General features: G+C 53.9%; 1 protein-coding gene across 2 annotated transcripts in view; it reads right to left on the reverse strand.

Annotated features, from left to right (window-relative positions):
• The window catches only part of CREB3L1 (cAMP responsive element binding protein 3 like 1), a 35,991-nt gene extending 24,696 nt beyond the window's left edge, over positions 1-11,295 (reverse strand). The window contains exon 1 of one of the 2 annotated variants that reach the window (XM_084896122.1): positions 11,014-11,295. In XM_084896122.1, coding sequence (XP_084752248.1) covers positions 11,014-11,115 — 102 coding nt within the window. In that variant the 5' untranslated portion in view covers positions 11,116-11,295. The remainder of the gene's footprint in view (positions 1-11,013) is intronic. The other variant, XM_084896121.1, reaches the window with a different exon arrangement.
• Positions 11,296-12,147: the final 852 nt, after the last annotated feature.

Genomic DNA, 12,147 nt, shown 5'->3' on the forward strand with positions numbered 1-12,147 from the left:
CCCTCCTCCCCCCCCACCCAGTGTGTGTGACTAATGCCTCCCCTGCCCTTCTTGAAGAGTGCCACGCTAGCCAAAAGAAACAATTACAACTGTAGGGCTGAAAGAAATCCTGGCTTCATTAGATCCACCTCTTATGTGCAGAGGCAAAGTAGTCCAATGGTCATGAGCAAGGGAAGCAGCCGACCTGGTCCGAATCCTGGCTGTTACTTGCTGAGTAGCCTTGCCCAAGTTACTTAAGCTCTCTGAGCCTCAATGTCAGCTGTAAAACAGGGGTAATTACAGCTACCCCACCAGGTTGCTGTGAGGAGGAGGTAACCTTTGTTAAGAGCTTTATATAATGTGGGACATGGAGGAGGCTCTCATTGCACGGCGCTGTTATTACTACAGAGAGGGAAACTGAGAACTCAAGGAAAGTAGCCATTCCCAGAGTCTTTCCTCTGTCTCACCTTCCTTCCAAGGAGGGAGGGGGCTGCCATCAAAGAAGGAATCGCCTTGAGCCAGTCCCATGGGCAAACCCCTGGGTCTTCAGGGTCTGCCTTCTGCCACCAGTGCAGGCCCTCCACTGGGGCAGGCATTTCTTCCACTGCCCCACAGGCCCCTTTCCTGCTCACTGAGGGTCAGGGGTCAAAGGTCAGGGGGAGAGACCCCAGCACTCAGCCCCTAGGCCAGTGGGACTGAGAGGAGGGGGGGGAATACTGGGTCCTGACATCACAGAGCAGAGAATCTGGAGCCACAGCCATGCAGGCCAGCTGGGGCCCTTCCAGCACGTCCAGATGTCTCAGGAATGTGCTGAGCTGGGAACTACCTCGCTCTTTCCCTCACCACCCCCAACCCCTCATCCCCTCATATGCTTGCTCAAGCTCTGCCTTCACTCCACCCTCTTTCATCTCTTTCAGGGAGGGCCTCTGGCCCACTGCCCCTCTGGTCCATTGCTACAGTCCAAGACCACGGAAGGGGGTCACTGAGTGCAGGAGCCCTTCTCTTTCTGCAGACCCTAGGGGCTGACCACGTGGAGACGGGAGCCTGAGCGAACGGAGGGGAATGTTCTGAGCAGATAGTACATGCCAGATCCCAAATGTGGAACCGATTTACAGCCCTGGGAGAGAAAGGGGTGAAGGCTCTGGGGCAGCAGAGGGCAGGGCTGGGCTTCCTCTCGGGGAGGGTGACAAAAGGGACTCTGGGCATCTTGTCCCAGCTGATGGGTGGAAAGGCAAGGAGATGAGGTGCCAGGTTGGGCTGGGCTCAGGAGGACTCAGATCCTTCTATTCCACTGGGGCCAAGAGGGACTTGCTTTGGATGGTCCTGAACTGTAGGAGGGGTGGGGGAACCCCATTAGTGTGCCAGGGTTAAGCCAGGAGGAAGGACATGGTTTAGCCTCGGACTATCAGCATGAAGAGGGACAGCAAGTCCAAGGGTGGGCTTGCCTTGGACTCCCCAGGTCAGCCTGGCCCCAATGCTGGGCATGAAGGAGCCAGAAGGGACTGGCACTCCTGGCCCATTGTGAGAGTCACATTAGGGCAGAGGGTGGAAGGAAGAGGAGAGAAGGGACCTGGGGTTAGCTGCTGCCTTAGGCTGCTCTGGGGTTGGGAAGGGCCCACAATTCTGTCTCCTCTGGGAGAGGTCCTTCATCACCTGCACAGGCTGACAGCTGACCTCCCTCCAATGGACTCCCAGCACCGAGGCAGTACAGTCGGCACTGGGACCACCGCTGTGTCTAGCTCAGAACTATCGCTGGCCCCCTCCCGCCTACAGACAACACTCCCAGCTCCAAAGCGCCACATTCCACTTACTAGATAGGGGGAGCCACTCATCTTTGTCTTCCCTCCAGCCTAGTTGGATGACCACTCCCAGTTCCTCAAAACTGCTAAGAACTCCATTGTTGCAGGATCTTTGCTGGTACCATTCCTAGTGCCTGAATTGCCTTTGCCCTTTATCTCTTCGTTCCAACTCCTATCATCCTTTAACTCCTAATTCAAGGAAGCCTTCCTTGACCACCCAGCTGGAAGACTCCTCTCCCGTTTGTACTATCGTATCACTGATAGACTGTTAGGTCACTGGCTAATATCATGCCTTGAACTCCAATTATGCACAAGGGAACCCATCTCTCTTTCTAAACTTGAACCTCCTTGAAGGTAGAATCTAGGATGGAGTTTATCCTGAAACCCTCTGCAGGCCCTCACAGAGTGTCCATCATACAGTATGCCTAATGGTAATGATAATAATAGCCTACATTTTTGTCCCAGGAACTGTTTTAGCTCCTTCCATGCAGTATCTATCTCAATAAAGTTTCAGAAGATGAGGTAGGTAGTATTAGTACTCTCATTTAATGGTTGAGAAAACAGAGGCATGGAGAAGTATCTTAATTCAGTTAAGAGTTTGAGCCAGGGTCTGAAACCAAGCTCTGATTGCAGAGCTTGTGCTCTTAAGCACACACAACAACCCTAGTTGTTGAAGGAATGGTTGATTTCTTGCTGCCCTATCCCAAATACAATGTTAGATACAAATATGGGCCCTCTGCTCCGTGTACTGGGTGTTCACTGGGGCCCCAGTTTTGCTCACCCCTGACCTCCCTCTCCTTATTCCGCCCAAACACAGGCTGGGCATCTTTTGGCTTTGCCCCAAAGAGCCTTCCAGCTCCAGAGAGGTCAGGCACGTCAATAACTAAACCCCTCTGCTCAGGGGTCAGCACAGGGATGGAGAAGGTGGGACATTATTTCAGGGCTGTCCAGTCCTGGGGACCCTCCGTTTAGGCAACAACAATAACAATAATCAGGAGTGTAGCGGCGACAGGTATTGTTTACAGAGGATTTACTACATGAAGGCACTGTGCTAGGCATTCCCCAAGAGTTATCTAATTGGATCCTCAGAAAAAACCTGTGTTCTATGTCATCCCTCCTTTATGGATGAGGAAAATAAGCTGGGAGAGGTGTAGGTACCTGTCAGGCTCACTCAGATGACAGAGAGTGAGAGCCAGAATTTGCTCCTAGGTCTGAGTATCTAAAGGCAACCATTAACGGCTCCCCAGAGCTTGTTGAGGTACCTGCCATCTCTCCTGTGGACTAACTGTCTGGTCAAGTTGGGTTTAAGAGTAGGCACAGAAAATCAGGAGATTCCACTTTGCCCACAGTAAAGTGGATTCATGGTCTAATACAGCTCATCTCTTCCCCAGATTCATGTGTGGTCTTTTAAAAAAATATTATTGGTTTCAGAGAGGAAGGGAGAGGGAGAGAGAAACATCAACGATGAGAGAGAATCATTGGTCAGCTGCCTCCTGCATGTTCTCCACTGGGAATCAAACCCACAACCAGGGCATGTGCCCTGACTGGGAATTGGACCGTGACCTCGCGGTTCATAGGCCAACAATCAACCACTGAGCTACACTACACTGGCCAGGCCAGATTCATGTGGTTTGAGATATAAGATATTCAGAACTGAGTCTATTCTTCAGCTGGTAGTTTGGACCCAGGTGTCCATTTTATTATACTTTAAAATTTTTTTATATATATATATATATATATATATATATATATATATTCTGTTATGTGCACAATCTACACTGAGTGGCCAGATTATTATGATCTCTGAACACATAATAATCTGGCCACTCAATGTATATCCTATATAATAAAAGGCTAATATGCAAATTGTCCCCTCAACCAGGAGTTTGACCAGCAGGCAGGCCAGCCAACCACCCATGTCCTCTCCCCCTGGCCAGGCTGGCTGGGCCCCACCCCTGCACGAATTAATGCACTGGGCCTCTAATATATATACACACTGAGTGGCCAGATTATTATGCATTCAGAGATCATAATAATCTGGCCACTCAGTGTATTTTGTAATAGAAAAGGCCATCATGGTAAAGTAAAAGGTAGATGTGAGATTTAAGTTAAGATTTACTCCTTGAATAAATAACAAAATCCATTTTAGAAATATAACAAAATCCATTTTAAAAAATGTACTATCAAAGTAGGTAATATAGAAGTGTCCATCTTCCATTATGCATCTACCCACCCATTCATCTATCCACCACCTCTGCCTTTCCTTCCTTCCTTCCTTCCTTCCTTCCTTCCTTCCTTCCTTCCTTCCTTCCTTTCTTCCTATAAATAAACATTTCTGAGCACTCAGTTACTATAAACTATAACTAGGCAAAAGATAAAAATAACTGCCTGACACTCCCTGCCTTCAAAGAACTCCCAGTCTAGTTCAGCAAATGAGGAAGCCAAGGCCCAAGGTCACACAGAAAATCAGGGCAATGAGGTGAGGAGAGGTGAGGACATGGGCAAAGGCTTGGCCTGTCTGCTTCCAAAGCAAGTCCCCTCAATTGCTGCTTTAAAACTGTCTCCCGGCTCTCCTCAAGGCCCTGAAGAGCCTGCTCACGCCACTGCTGCTTTCATTTTTGTTATTCTTTTGGAAGGGGATGGCGGACAGCTGCTGCTGTCCAGCTGTTATGTCGGACCACAGAGCCCAGCCCAGATGTGTCAGCCCCTCTGCGATGGGTGAAGTGGTTCCTGGGCCAAGAGCCAAGGGCCAAGGATGCTTCAGCGAGGGCTCTTCCCAAGAGGGCTGGGAGAGGAGGTACACTGAACCCGGTAGCAGGGAACCCCTCATTGCCTTACTTGTCAGGTTGGCCTTGTGGATGATACGGTGTGTTCAGGTCATGGGGGTCAGGATCTTTTCTCTGATGACCAGAGTTCTTGCCTCTCCCAGCTTCCCCTGAACCAGATACACCCACTCCTACCTTCTTCCCAATCTTGGCCAACGGTTCTGCCACTTTAGTTGGCTTCCCCTAGTCTGTCCGAGGGGGTTACACAGCATTCCAGCCAAAGCAATGCTCATGGTCTTGACTTAACTCCACCCAAATCTTCCTCCTCCATCCTGCCCCTTGGAGTGCTGAGACTTCCAGAAGAACAGCCTGTTCTCCAGCATCTGGAACTGGTTTCTTGAGGGAGGTTCAGGGGCAAGCCAGGTCCCCGAGAGGGATGCTCAGGGAGGGCTTCCACACCAAGACTTGCAGAAGGCACACGTACAAGGAGGGAAGACACAAGGCAGAGGGTGGGGTGGCGGGGAGGGTGGTGGGGGAGGGGAGATGGGTCTTTCATTCTCCCCTCTCCTGGCATGGTAGCCAGGTCAGGCTCGGCCAGACATAAGCAGACCTTCCCAGGGAGTCCTGGAAGCTGCAGAGAGCAAAGGTCTGAGTTTCCAGGGGAGATGGGAACAGCAGCAGCCCCCCAGCAAGCTAGCGAGTACAGGATGTGGGGCCTCTCCTCTCACTGGCCAGGCAACGTGCAGGCTCTGCTCCTAATGCGCTAGGCATCCGCAGTGCCCTAAGGATGGGGGTAAGTGAGGGTGAAGGTGGGGCTCCTCTGATAGCTGATATCCCAAACTCCCCTTGCTCTAGAGAGCGAAGTTCAAACCAGTACAACAGCAAGAAAGAGACGTTCTCTCCCCTCCTCGACTCCAGGGGATTCCAGCCCCAGAACAGAGTTAAGAGGTCCCCCTCCTCTCTAATTCTGTTCTTCATCTGCACAGGGACAAGGACGCCAGCCACAGCCCCAGTCCACCCTGCTGACATGCCTTCAGTAAGTCCTTTGCCCACAGAGAAGGGGACACTGAGGAGGCAGAGGGTGGAGGCCGCCTCCTCTGAGAAACTTTCTATGACCCGCAGCTCATGGATGCTCAGGCTCTCACCATGCTCTGCTCCCTCATGGTAACCCCCCCTCCCCCCCCGCCCCCCGGTACTGCCACTGTCCCTTTTCCTCTCTGTCTCTCTCTAGCTGTGAGTGGCTGGAGGTTACTCTGCATAGTGACTGCCTTCGCCAGCTGCTAAAGGAGGGGGTGTGTGTATTGAGGGACGACCAAGCAAATCCCCAGCTGGTCCAGGGAAGCCGGAGGGACCTCACAGCAGATCAGGGTACAGACAGCATCTTCCTGGGATCCAGCATCCCCTTCACCCTCAGGGCTGAGCAGGCCAGGACCCAGACACCCTTAGGACCCCTTCAGGAATTATGGGTCGACTTTAGCACACAGGCCTATCTTGTTATTTTTTAAAAATCTTTATTGTTGAGCACAGGCCCTTCTTTTTAAAAACATTCTCTCCCCTTCCCTTATTGGGGATTGCCCTGGTTTGAAGTATTTTTTTCTCTCTCTCCAAATGGAGTAAATCCTTGAAATGGAGCAAAGTCTACTACAATGCGACAAAGCCACAGCTTCTTTCCTACACTGGGGACCCATCTCAAACAAAGGTGGGCAACTTTTTACCTAAAGGGCTGACTGCCTCCTGCTCCTTTAGAACCTTCTCAGTTTGGTCTGTGGCATGTGGTCAGTCACATTTCACCATTTGACTTTTATGCTTTTTGTGCTAGTACAGACCCCAAATCGATTGCTTTTCATTGGTCCTATAATACCATAACCTCCCATTTTTCATGATTGAACACTTTGTACTCTGTTTATTGCCTTCTGATGGAATTTTACTATATTAAGCACCTATGGTACGCCATGGTGCTGTGCTAGGTGTATGGCAATGGACAACACCGACATGGTCTCTGCTCTCATGAGCTTTCTTTTTCACAGAGGAAATGGACAACAAGCCAATAAAATAACCGCAGTCTGAGATAAGAGCTATGAAGAAATCAAAGGACTTAAACGGAAAATTACAGAGTGTCCCACTGGAGGTGGTTGGGGGAACCTTTCCCAAAGAGGTGACATTTGAACTGAAGAAGATGAGGTAGAGAGAACTGAAGGGAAAGCGTTCTAGATGCCAGGAACGGCACGTGCAAAGGCCCTGAGGCAGGCCAGGAAAATACCTAGTTTTAAGTTGGTGAATGTGGACCCAGGAGTCCTGAATGGGAAGAAACTGGGGAAGTGGGGAGCCCTAGAGCCAATGCTCAAAGCCGAGGCCTAAACTACAATTAAAATTTGCTGTGGCTCTAGACCATCCGGTCCCAGGAGCTATGAGTGTCTGTCCCACACATAGGATGGGGAGGCTCAAGGCAATGACAGCTCATTGGAAAGCATGGAGAACCTTCCTGAATCTCAGAGACAGTGCAGGCTGCAGGACTGATGGCTGGGAGTCGATGAGCTTAGGCACCTCTTTTCCCCTTCTCCTTAAAAATGTGAGGTCTGACCTAGGCTCCCTCCCACCCCCCAGTCATTCAGTAATGGTTGGTTGAGGCCTACTCTGTGCCAAGCACAACACATGGCACTGGGGGACAATGTGAACAAGACAGATAAACCCTTGCCTTCAAGGGGCTCATATCTCAGTAGGGGAAGCAGAAAACAAACAAAACAAAACAACCTGCCCAAAACAAACTCAGTGTTCTGGAGGAGTAGACATTCGGGGAGATCTCCCTTCTGAGTTTTTCTCCGTTAGTCCTTTTCCCGTGGATTCTACTCTGAGACCAGAGTGCTGTGGCCCTTGGGACCTCTTTCTCACGGGTGAGAATTTAAAGATAAACACACATGTATGCACATGGGCTCACACACATATACCCCTCCCCTTTGAAGGCCTGTTAAAGGCCCACACACAGACATAGAAACACCCAAATGCACATACTTCTCTAATCTCCGTAAGTCCTGCAAAGCCTGAGGGTGGGGGTGGGGGTGGGGATGGGGGTTTTCTGCTTTCCCATTTAGCTCAGGAGAAACCAGGCTGGGGGTCTGGGCAGCAGTGATCAGGCTGAGCCCCACACCTCCCTTCTCCTGGGCTGGTCCCTGGGGTTGGTCATTCCCATACCTGGCCTCCCCAGCTGCTGGGAGGTAAATGAGTGTGCTGGGCAAACATCCTCCAAGCTTCCTGCTGCTCCCCTCTGAGACAACAGAGCTTCTCTTCCTCCTTCTCCTCCCACCCCCCACCACCTCCCCAGCTGGGCCTTCTGTGGGATCCAAAGCCTTTTGCCCCTAGAGAAATCAGACTCACCCCTTCCCCTTAGCCAGAGGACTGAGGCAAGAAGCACCCAGAACCAGAGTCTCTATCTGGAGGCATGACCTGTTCTCCCTCCGGTCCTTTATCTCAGTTCTCTGAGCACATACTTGCCCAGGGGCTGATCACAGGGTTCAGGGAAGCCAGCTCTAGGGTGGCCACCTCAGGAACCGTGGGAGTTATAGGGAGGGGAAGCCCCCACATCTGGCAGGAAGGGCAGCCCCTTCTGAGTGGTGCCTCTGAGAATCACATAGGCAAGACTGCACGATCGGATCTTCACAAAGGAAAACAGAGAGCACCCCCGGCCACCTCCCAAGCACACTGGACTTGACCGCATGCTCATTCTCCCGACTCTGTCCAAGCGAATGTGTGCTTCTCCCGTAGAAGTGTGCAGGGCGAGCATCCTTTTGATGTTTTCTTTTTGCATGGAGCAAACAGAGCACATGCACTCTCTGCATGACTTTATGGCCTTTATCTGGATTTTAAAGGATAACGAATATCCTGCTCTCCATCTTCCAGACGGAGAAGCATACAGAGTCCATCCCTTCCCATCCTTCCCCCTGGAGACCTTTCCTGTCCTCATGCAGCATGAAGAAGGAGTTGGTATGGGACCTTAGACGCTTACATGGAGGCGCCAGAGAGGGTCCCACAGCAACTGCTCCCTGAGTAGTTTTTTTTTTTAAACTATCAAGGTATCCCATACTCTTTGATAATGGGAACCTTTAAAAAAAAACAAAACATTTTATTGATTTTTTACAGAGAGGAAGGGAGAGGGATAGAGAGCTAGAAACATCGACCAGCTGCCTCCTGCACACCCCCTACCGGGGATGTGCCTGCAACCAATGTACATGCCCTTGACCAGAATCGAACCTGGAACCCTTCAGTCTGCAGGTCGACGCTCTATCCACTGAGCCAAACCGGTTTTGGCCTGAGTAGTTCTTACTGTCACTCTATGTAGCTTCTGGAGCAAGTTAACCATGGACACTTACCTGCCAGGGAGAGTTCTAATTCATCTCTAATGCACGTTGTCACTAAATCTCTACCCTAACACTATGGGGAAGGCTCTGTGTCTCCATTTTTCAGGTGAGGAAACCAGAGCATGAAAAGTCACTTGTCCGAACTGCCTCGACGACGGCTGGCGGCAGAAGCACAGTTAGAACCAGCACAGGAATTCTTTTCCCTCTCCTCTCCGAAAGCCTTTCCTGAGCCCCGCCTAGGACCCAGGTCAAGAGCTTTGCTAGAGGGCTTTCCCTCCCCTAGTCCTAGTGCTGGATACCACCGTCTGATCCTGCCTCCTTTCCTGCGCTGGACTGAGGCCCAGAGGAGCAGCTGGGGAGGCAAGGCTGAATGGAGCAGCAGGAAGAGGCTGTAGGCGGCAGAGTTCATTCAGAAAGCCCGGCTCAGAGCTGCTCAGGGTTCTGAGGAAACCTCTCAGAGGGGCTCTCCCACCTCCCGGGGTTACAAGGGGACAAACAACAACCCCGCTCCCTCTGACCAGTATCTGGCTACAAGGGGACAAACAACAACCCCGCTCCCTCTGACCAGTATCCGGCTACAAGGGGACAAACAACAACCCCGCTCCCTCTGACCAGTATCCGTTACCAACTCCGAGAGAGGCGCCTGGAATCCCAGCTCTCTGCTGCTTTATTCCTAGGATCGGCGCCAGACCATCCTTAGAAAAACTTGACCCAACCTTTGCCCGTGTTATTGACAAAGAAACTGAGGCCCAGGGAAGGGAGCTGGTGGAGTGGCCCAGGTTCACAGAGGGAGGCAGAAGCAGAGGCAGGACTAGAACCCAGGTCTCCCCCGCCACCGGTTCAAGCCCCCTCTCCTCCTCCACTTGGCCTTCATGCCCAAGTGTCCCTGGTCTCCCTCTGCTGCCTAAGGAAGGGCCCGGAGACCTCAACCCCACGCCTGGCTGGTTTAACAGCCAGGGGCAGTTTAGGTTGGAAGTCCAAGATGCCCAACCCTTTACATGTCTAGGCCCTTGGCTTCTGTCTGGCCAAGCTGATCTTAGTCCCAGCAGGTAGAGGCCAGGAAGTAGAGGCCCTAGGATGATGATCTCTGGGTTTGTGTGTGTGCCCGTGCGTGTGCGCGCGCGCGCACACACACACACACACACACACACACACACACACGTGTGCAGACAGACAGGAGGTTCACTACAAGGGGGGCATCCTACCAGACTCTCCAAGCTGCCCACATTTTAACCGGGAAGGTTCCTCGGAACCCAAATATTTTTATTCCTGTTCCTGAGCCCAGACCCCTCCCCCACAGCAGGGCCTTTGGGCTGAGCCTGAAAGAGGGAGGGAGGGAGGGAAGTAGAGAGAGAAGCCACGTTTCCTTAGGATGGGAGGGGAAGAGGGAAAAGGGAGAAAAAGGACAAGCTCAGACACAGAGAGTTACAGAGAAAGAGAGAGAGGGAGAGGAAGTCAGCGAGAGGCGAGGGAGAAACAGACCTCTAGAGAGAGGGACAGGGAGAAAGACCGCCCTCTTCCTGGGCCATCGGTCGCCCCGTGGGGCTCTGCCCAGCTGGACGCCAGGTCCCTTCCTGGGGGCATCGCGTTCCTGACTTTTGGGGCGGCAGGCAGCACCCCTACGTGTCCGGGTCTGGCTCAGAACCCCGAGTCTGGATCACAGGGCGTCGAGTCTCTGGCCCCCCGAACGCTCCCCGGTGCGCCTCCCAGCGGAGAGGCGGCCGCGGGTCCGCTTTGAGCGCACCCTGGTCCTGGAGCCCCGGGCGGGAGGGCGGGGGCAGGATTCGTGTCTTTCAAGCTCACATCGGAGACCCGGGCGCCGCCGCCGCCTCGACGTCCCCGTCCCCCGAAGGTGGAGGCCAGTGTACCCCCAGACGGAGCCCCCAGGAGAGGCGCGCGCTGGCTCGGGCACCAGGGAGGTGTAGGGACCCGGTCCCCGGACCTCAGAGCTCTGAGCACGTGCCCCTGGGGGTGGGGGTGGGAAACCCTGCCTCCAGTCGCGTCTCCTCTGCCCAGTGAAGTGCATCCCGTTTTGGGGGCGCCGGGGAGAGGGGGGGCGGGCGAGCGGCGCAGAGGGGTGCGGAGCGGTGGAAGGGGCACGCAGACCCTTGGTCTTACCGCATTGTTGAGGAAATCCGACTCGTTCAGGTCCCCCAGGTCCAGGAAGCTGGATCCGGGGAACAGCCTGTCCGCCGGGAAGGGCTCCAGGACGGCGTCCATCGCGGCGGGCTCCGGGGACCCCTGGGGCTGAGCTGCGCTCACTCCAGGGCGGCGACGCGCTCGGCCCGGAGCTGCTGCTGGCGGCTGGCAGCGCGCGGGGGCAGGTCCGGGGCGGGCGGGGGCGGCTCTGCCCCGGGCAGGGGACGCGGGGGGCGCGGGGGACGCGGGGGCGCGGGGCGCTCAGGGCGCGGCGGAGGCAGGGCTCAGGGGCGCTGGGCGCACCGCGGGCATTCAGCCGACTCCTCTCCCTCCGGCTCCTCCGGGGGCACAGCTGGCTTCCATGGGGAGCCAGGGAGCGGGGCTGAGGGCTGGAGGAGCCCCCCGGGCTGGGTGGGAGCCGGGGGCGGGGGAGCGGGGCGCTCCCCCCACGAGACTGGCGGCTGTCGAGTGCTCTGCTCTCTCCGCGTCTCCCTCGGCTTGGCTTCTGTCACTTTCTCTGCGAAGCCGGGAACCCCTGGCGGGTGAGCACAGCTGGCCAAGCCGCCACGCCCCCGCATCAATATTCACGATAATTTCATAGTAATGAGGAGGGAGGGGCCTGAGCAGCCGGCCCTCCTCTTTTAAAGAGACAAGCTAGCAATCTCTGATCTCTGATGGCTCCCGAAACAGAGGCCTTGCCCTAGCCGGTTTGGCTCAGTGGATAGAGCGTCGGCCTGGGACCTGAAGGGCCCTGGGTTTGATTCAGGTCAATCAAGGGCACACGCCTGGGTTGCAGGCTCCATCCCCAGTGGGGGAGTTGCAGGAGGCAGCCGATCCATGATTCTCTCTCATCTTGGATGTTTCTCTTCTTTCCTCTCTGAAATCAATAAAAATAGATTAAAAAAAACACACTAAACAAAAAACAAAACAACACAGAGGCCTAAAGCGAAGTCGTCCTGGCTTCGTGAATGGCTTCGCTAACCACTCCTCCATACGCTCGCTCACGAGGAAGCTGAGTTGTTTCCATTCTTCCCAGCCCTGGGCTAGAACCTGAGCCAAGTCCAAGGCTGGGAAGTCCATCTCACAGGCCCCTTGGCAGATCTCTCAATGGGA

The sequence above is a fragment of the Pipistrellus hanaki genome (genome assembly GCF_964339955.1).
Source record: "Pipistrellus hanaki genome assembly, chromosome: 9".
Classification (NCBI taxonomy): Eukaryota; Metazoa; Chordata; class Mammalia; order Chiroptera; family Vespertilionidae; genus Pipistrellus; species Pipistrellus hanaki.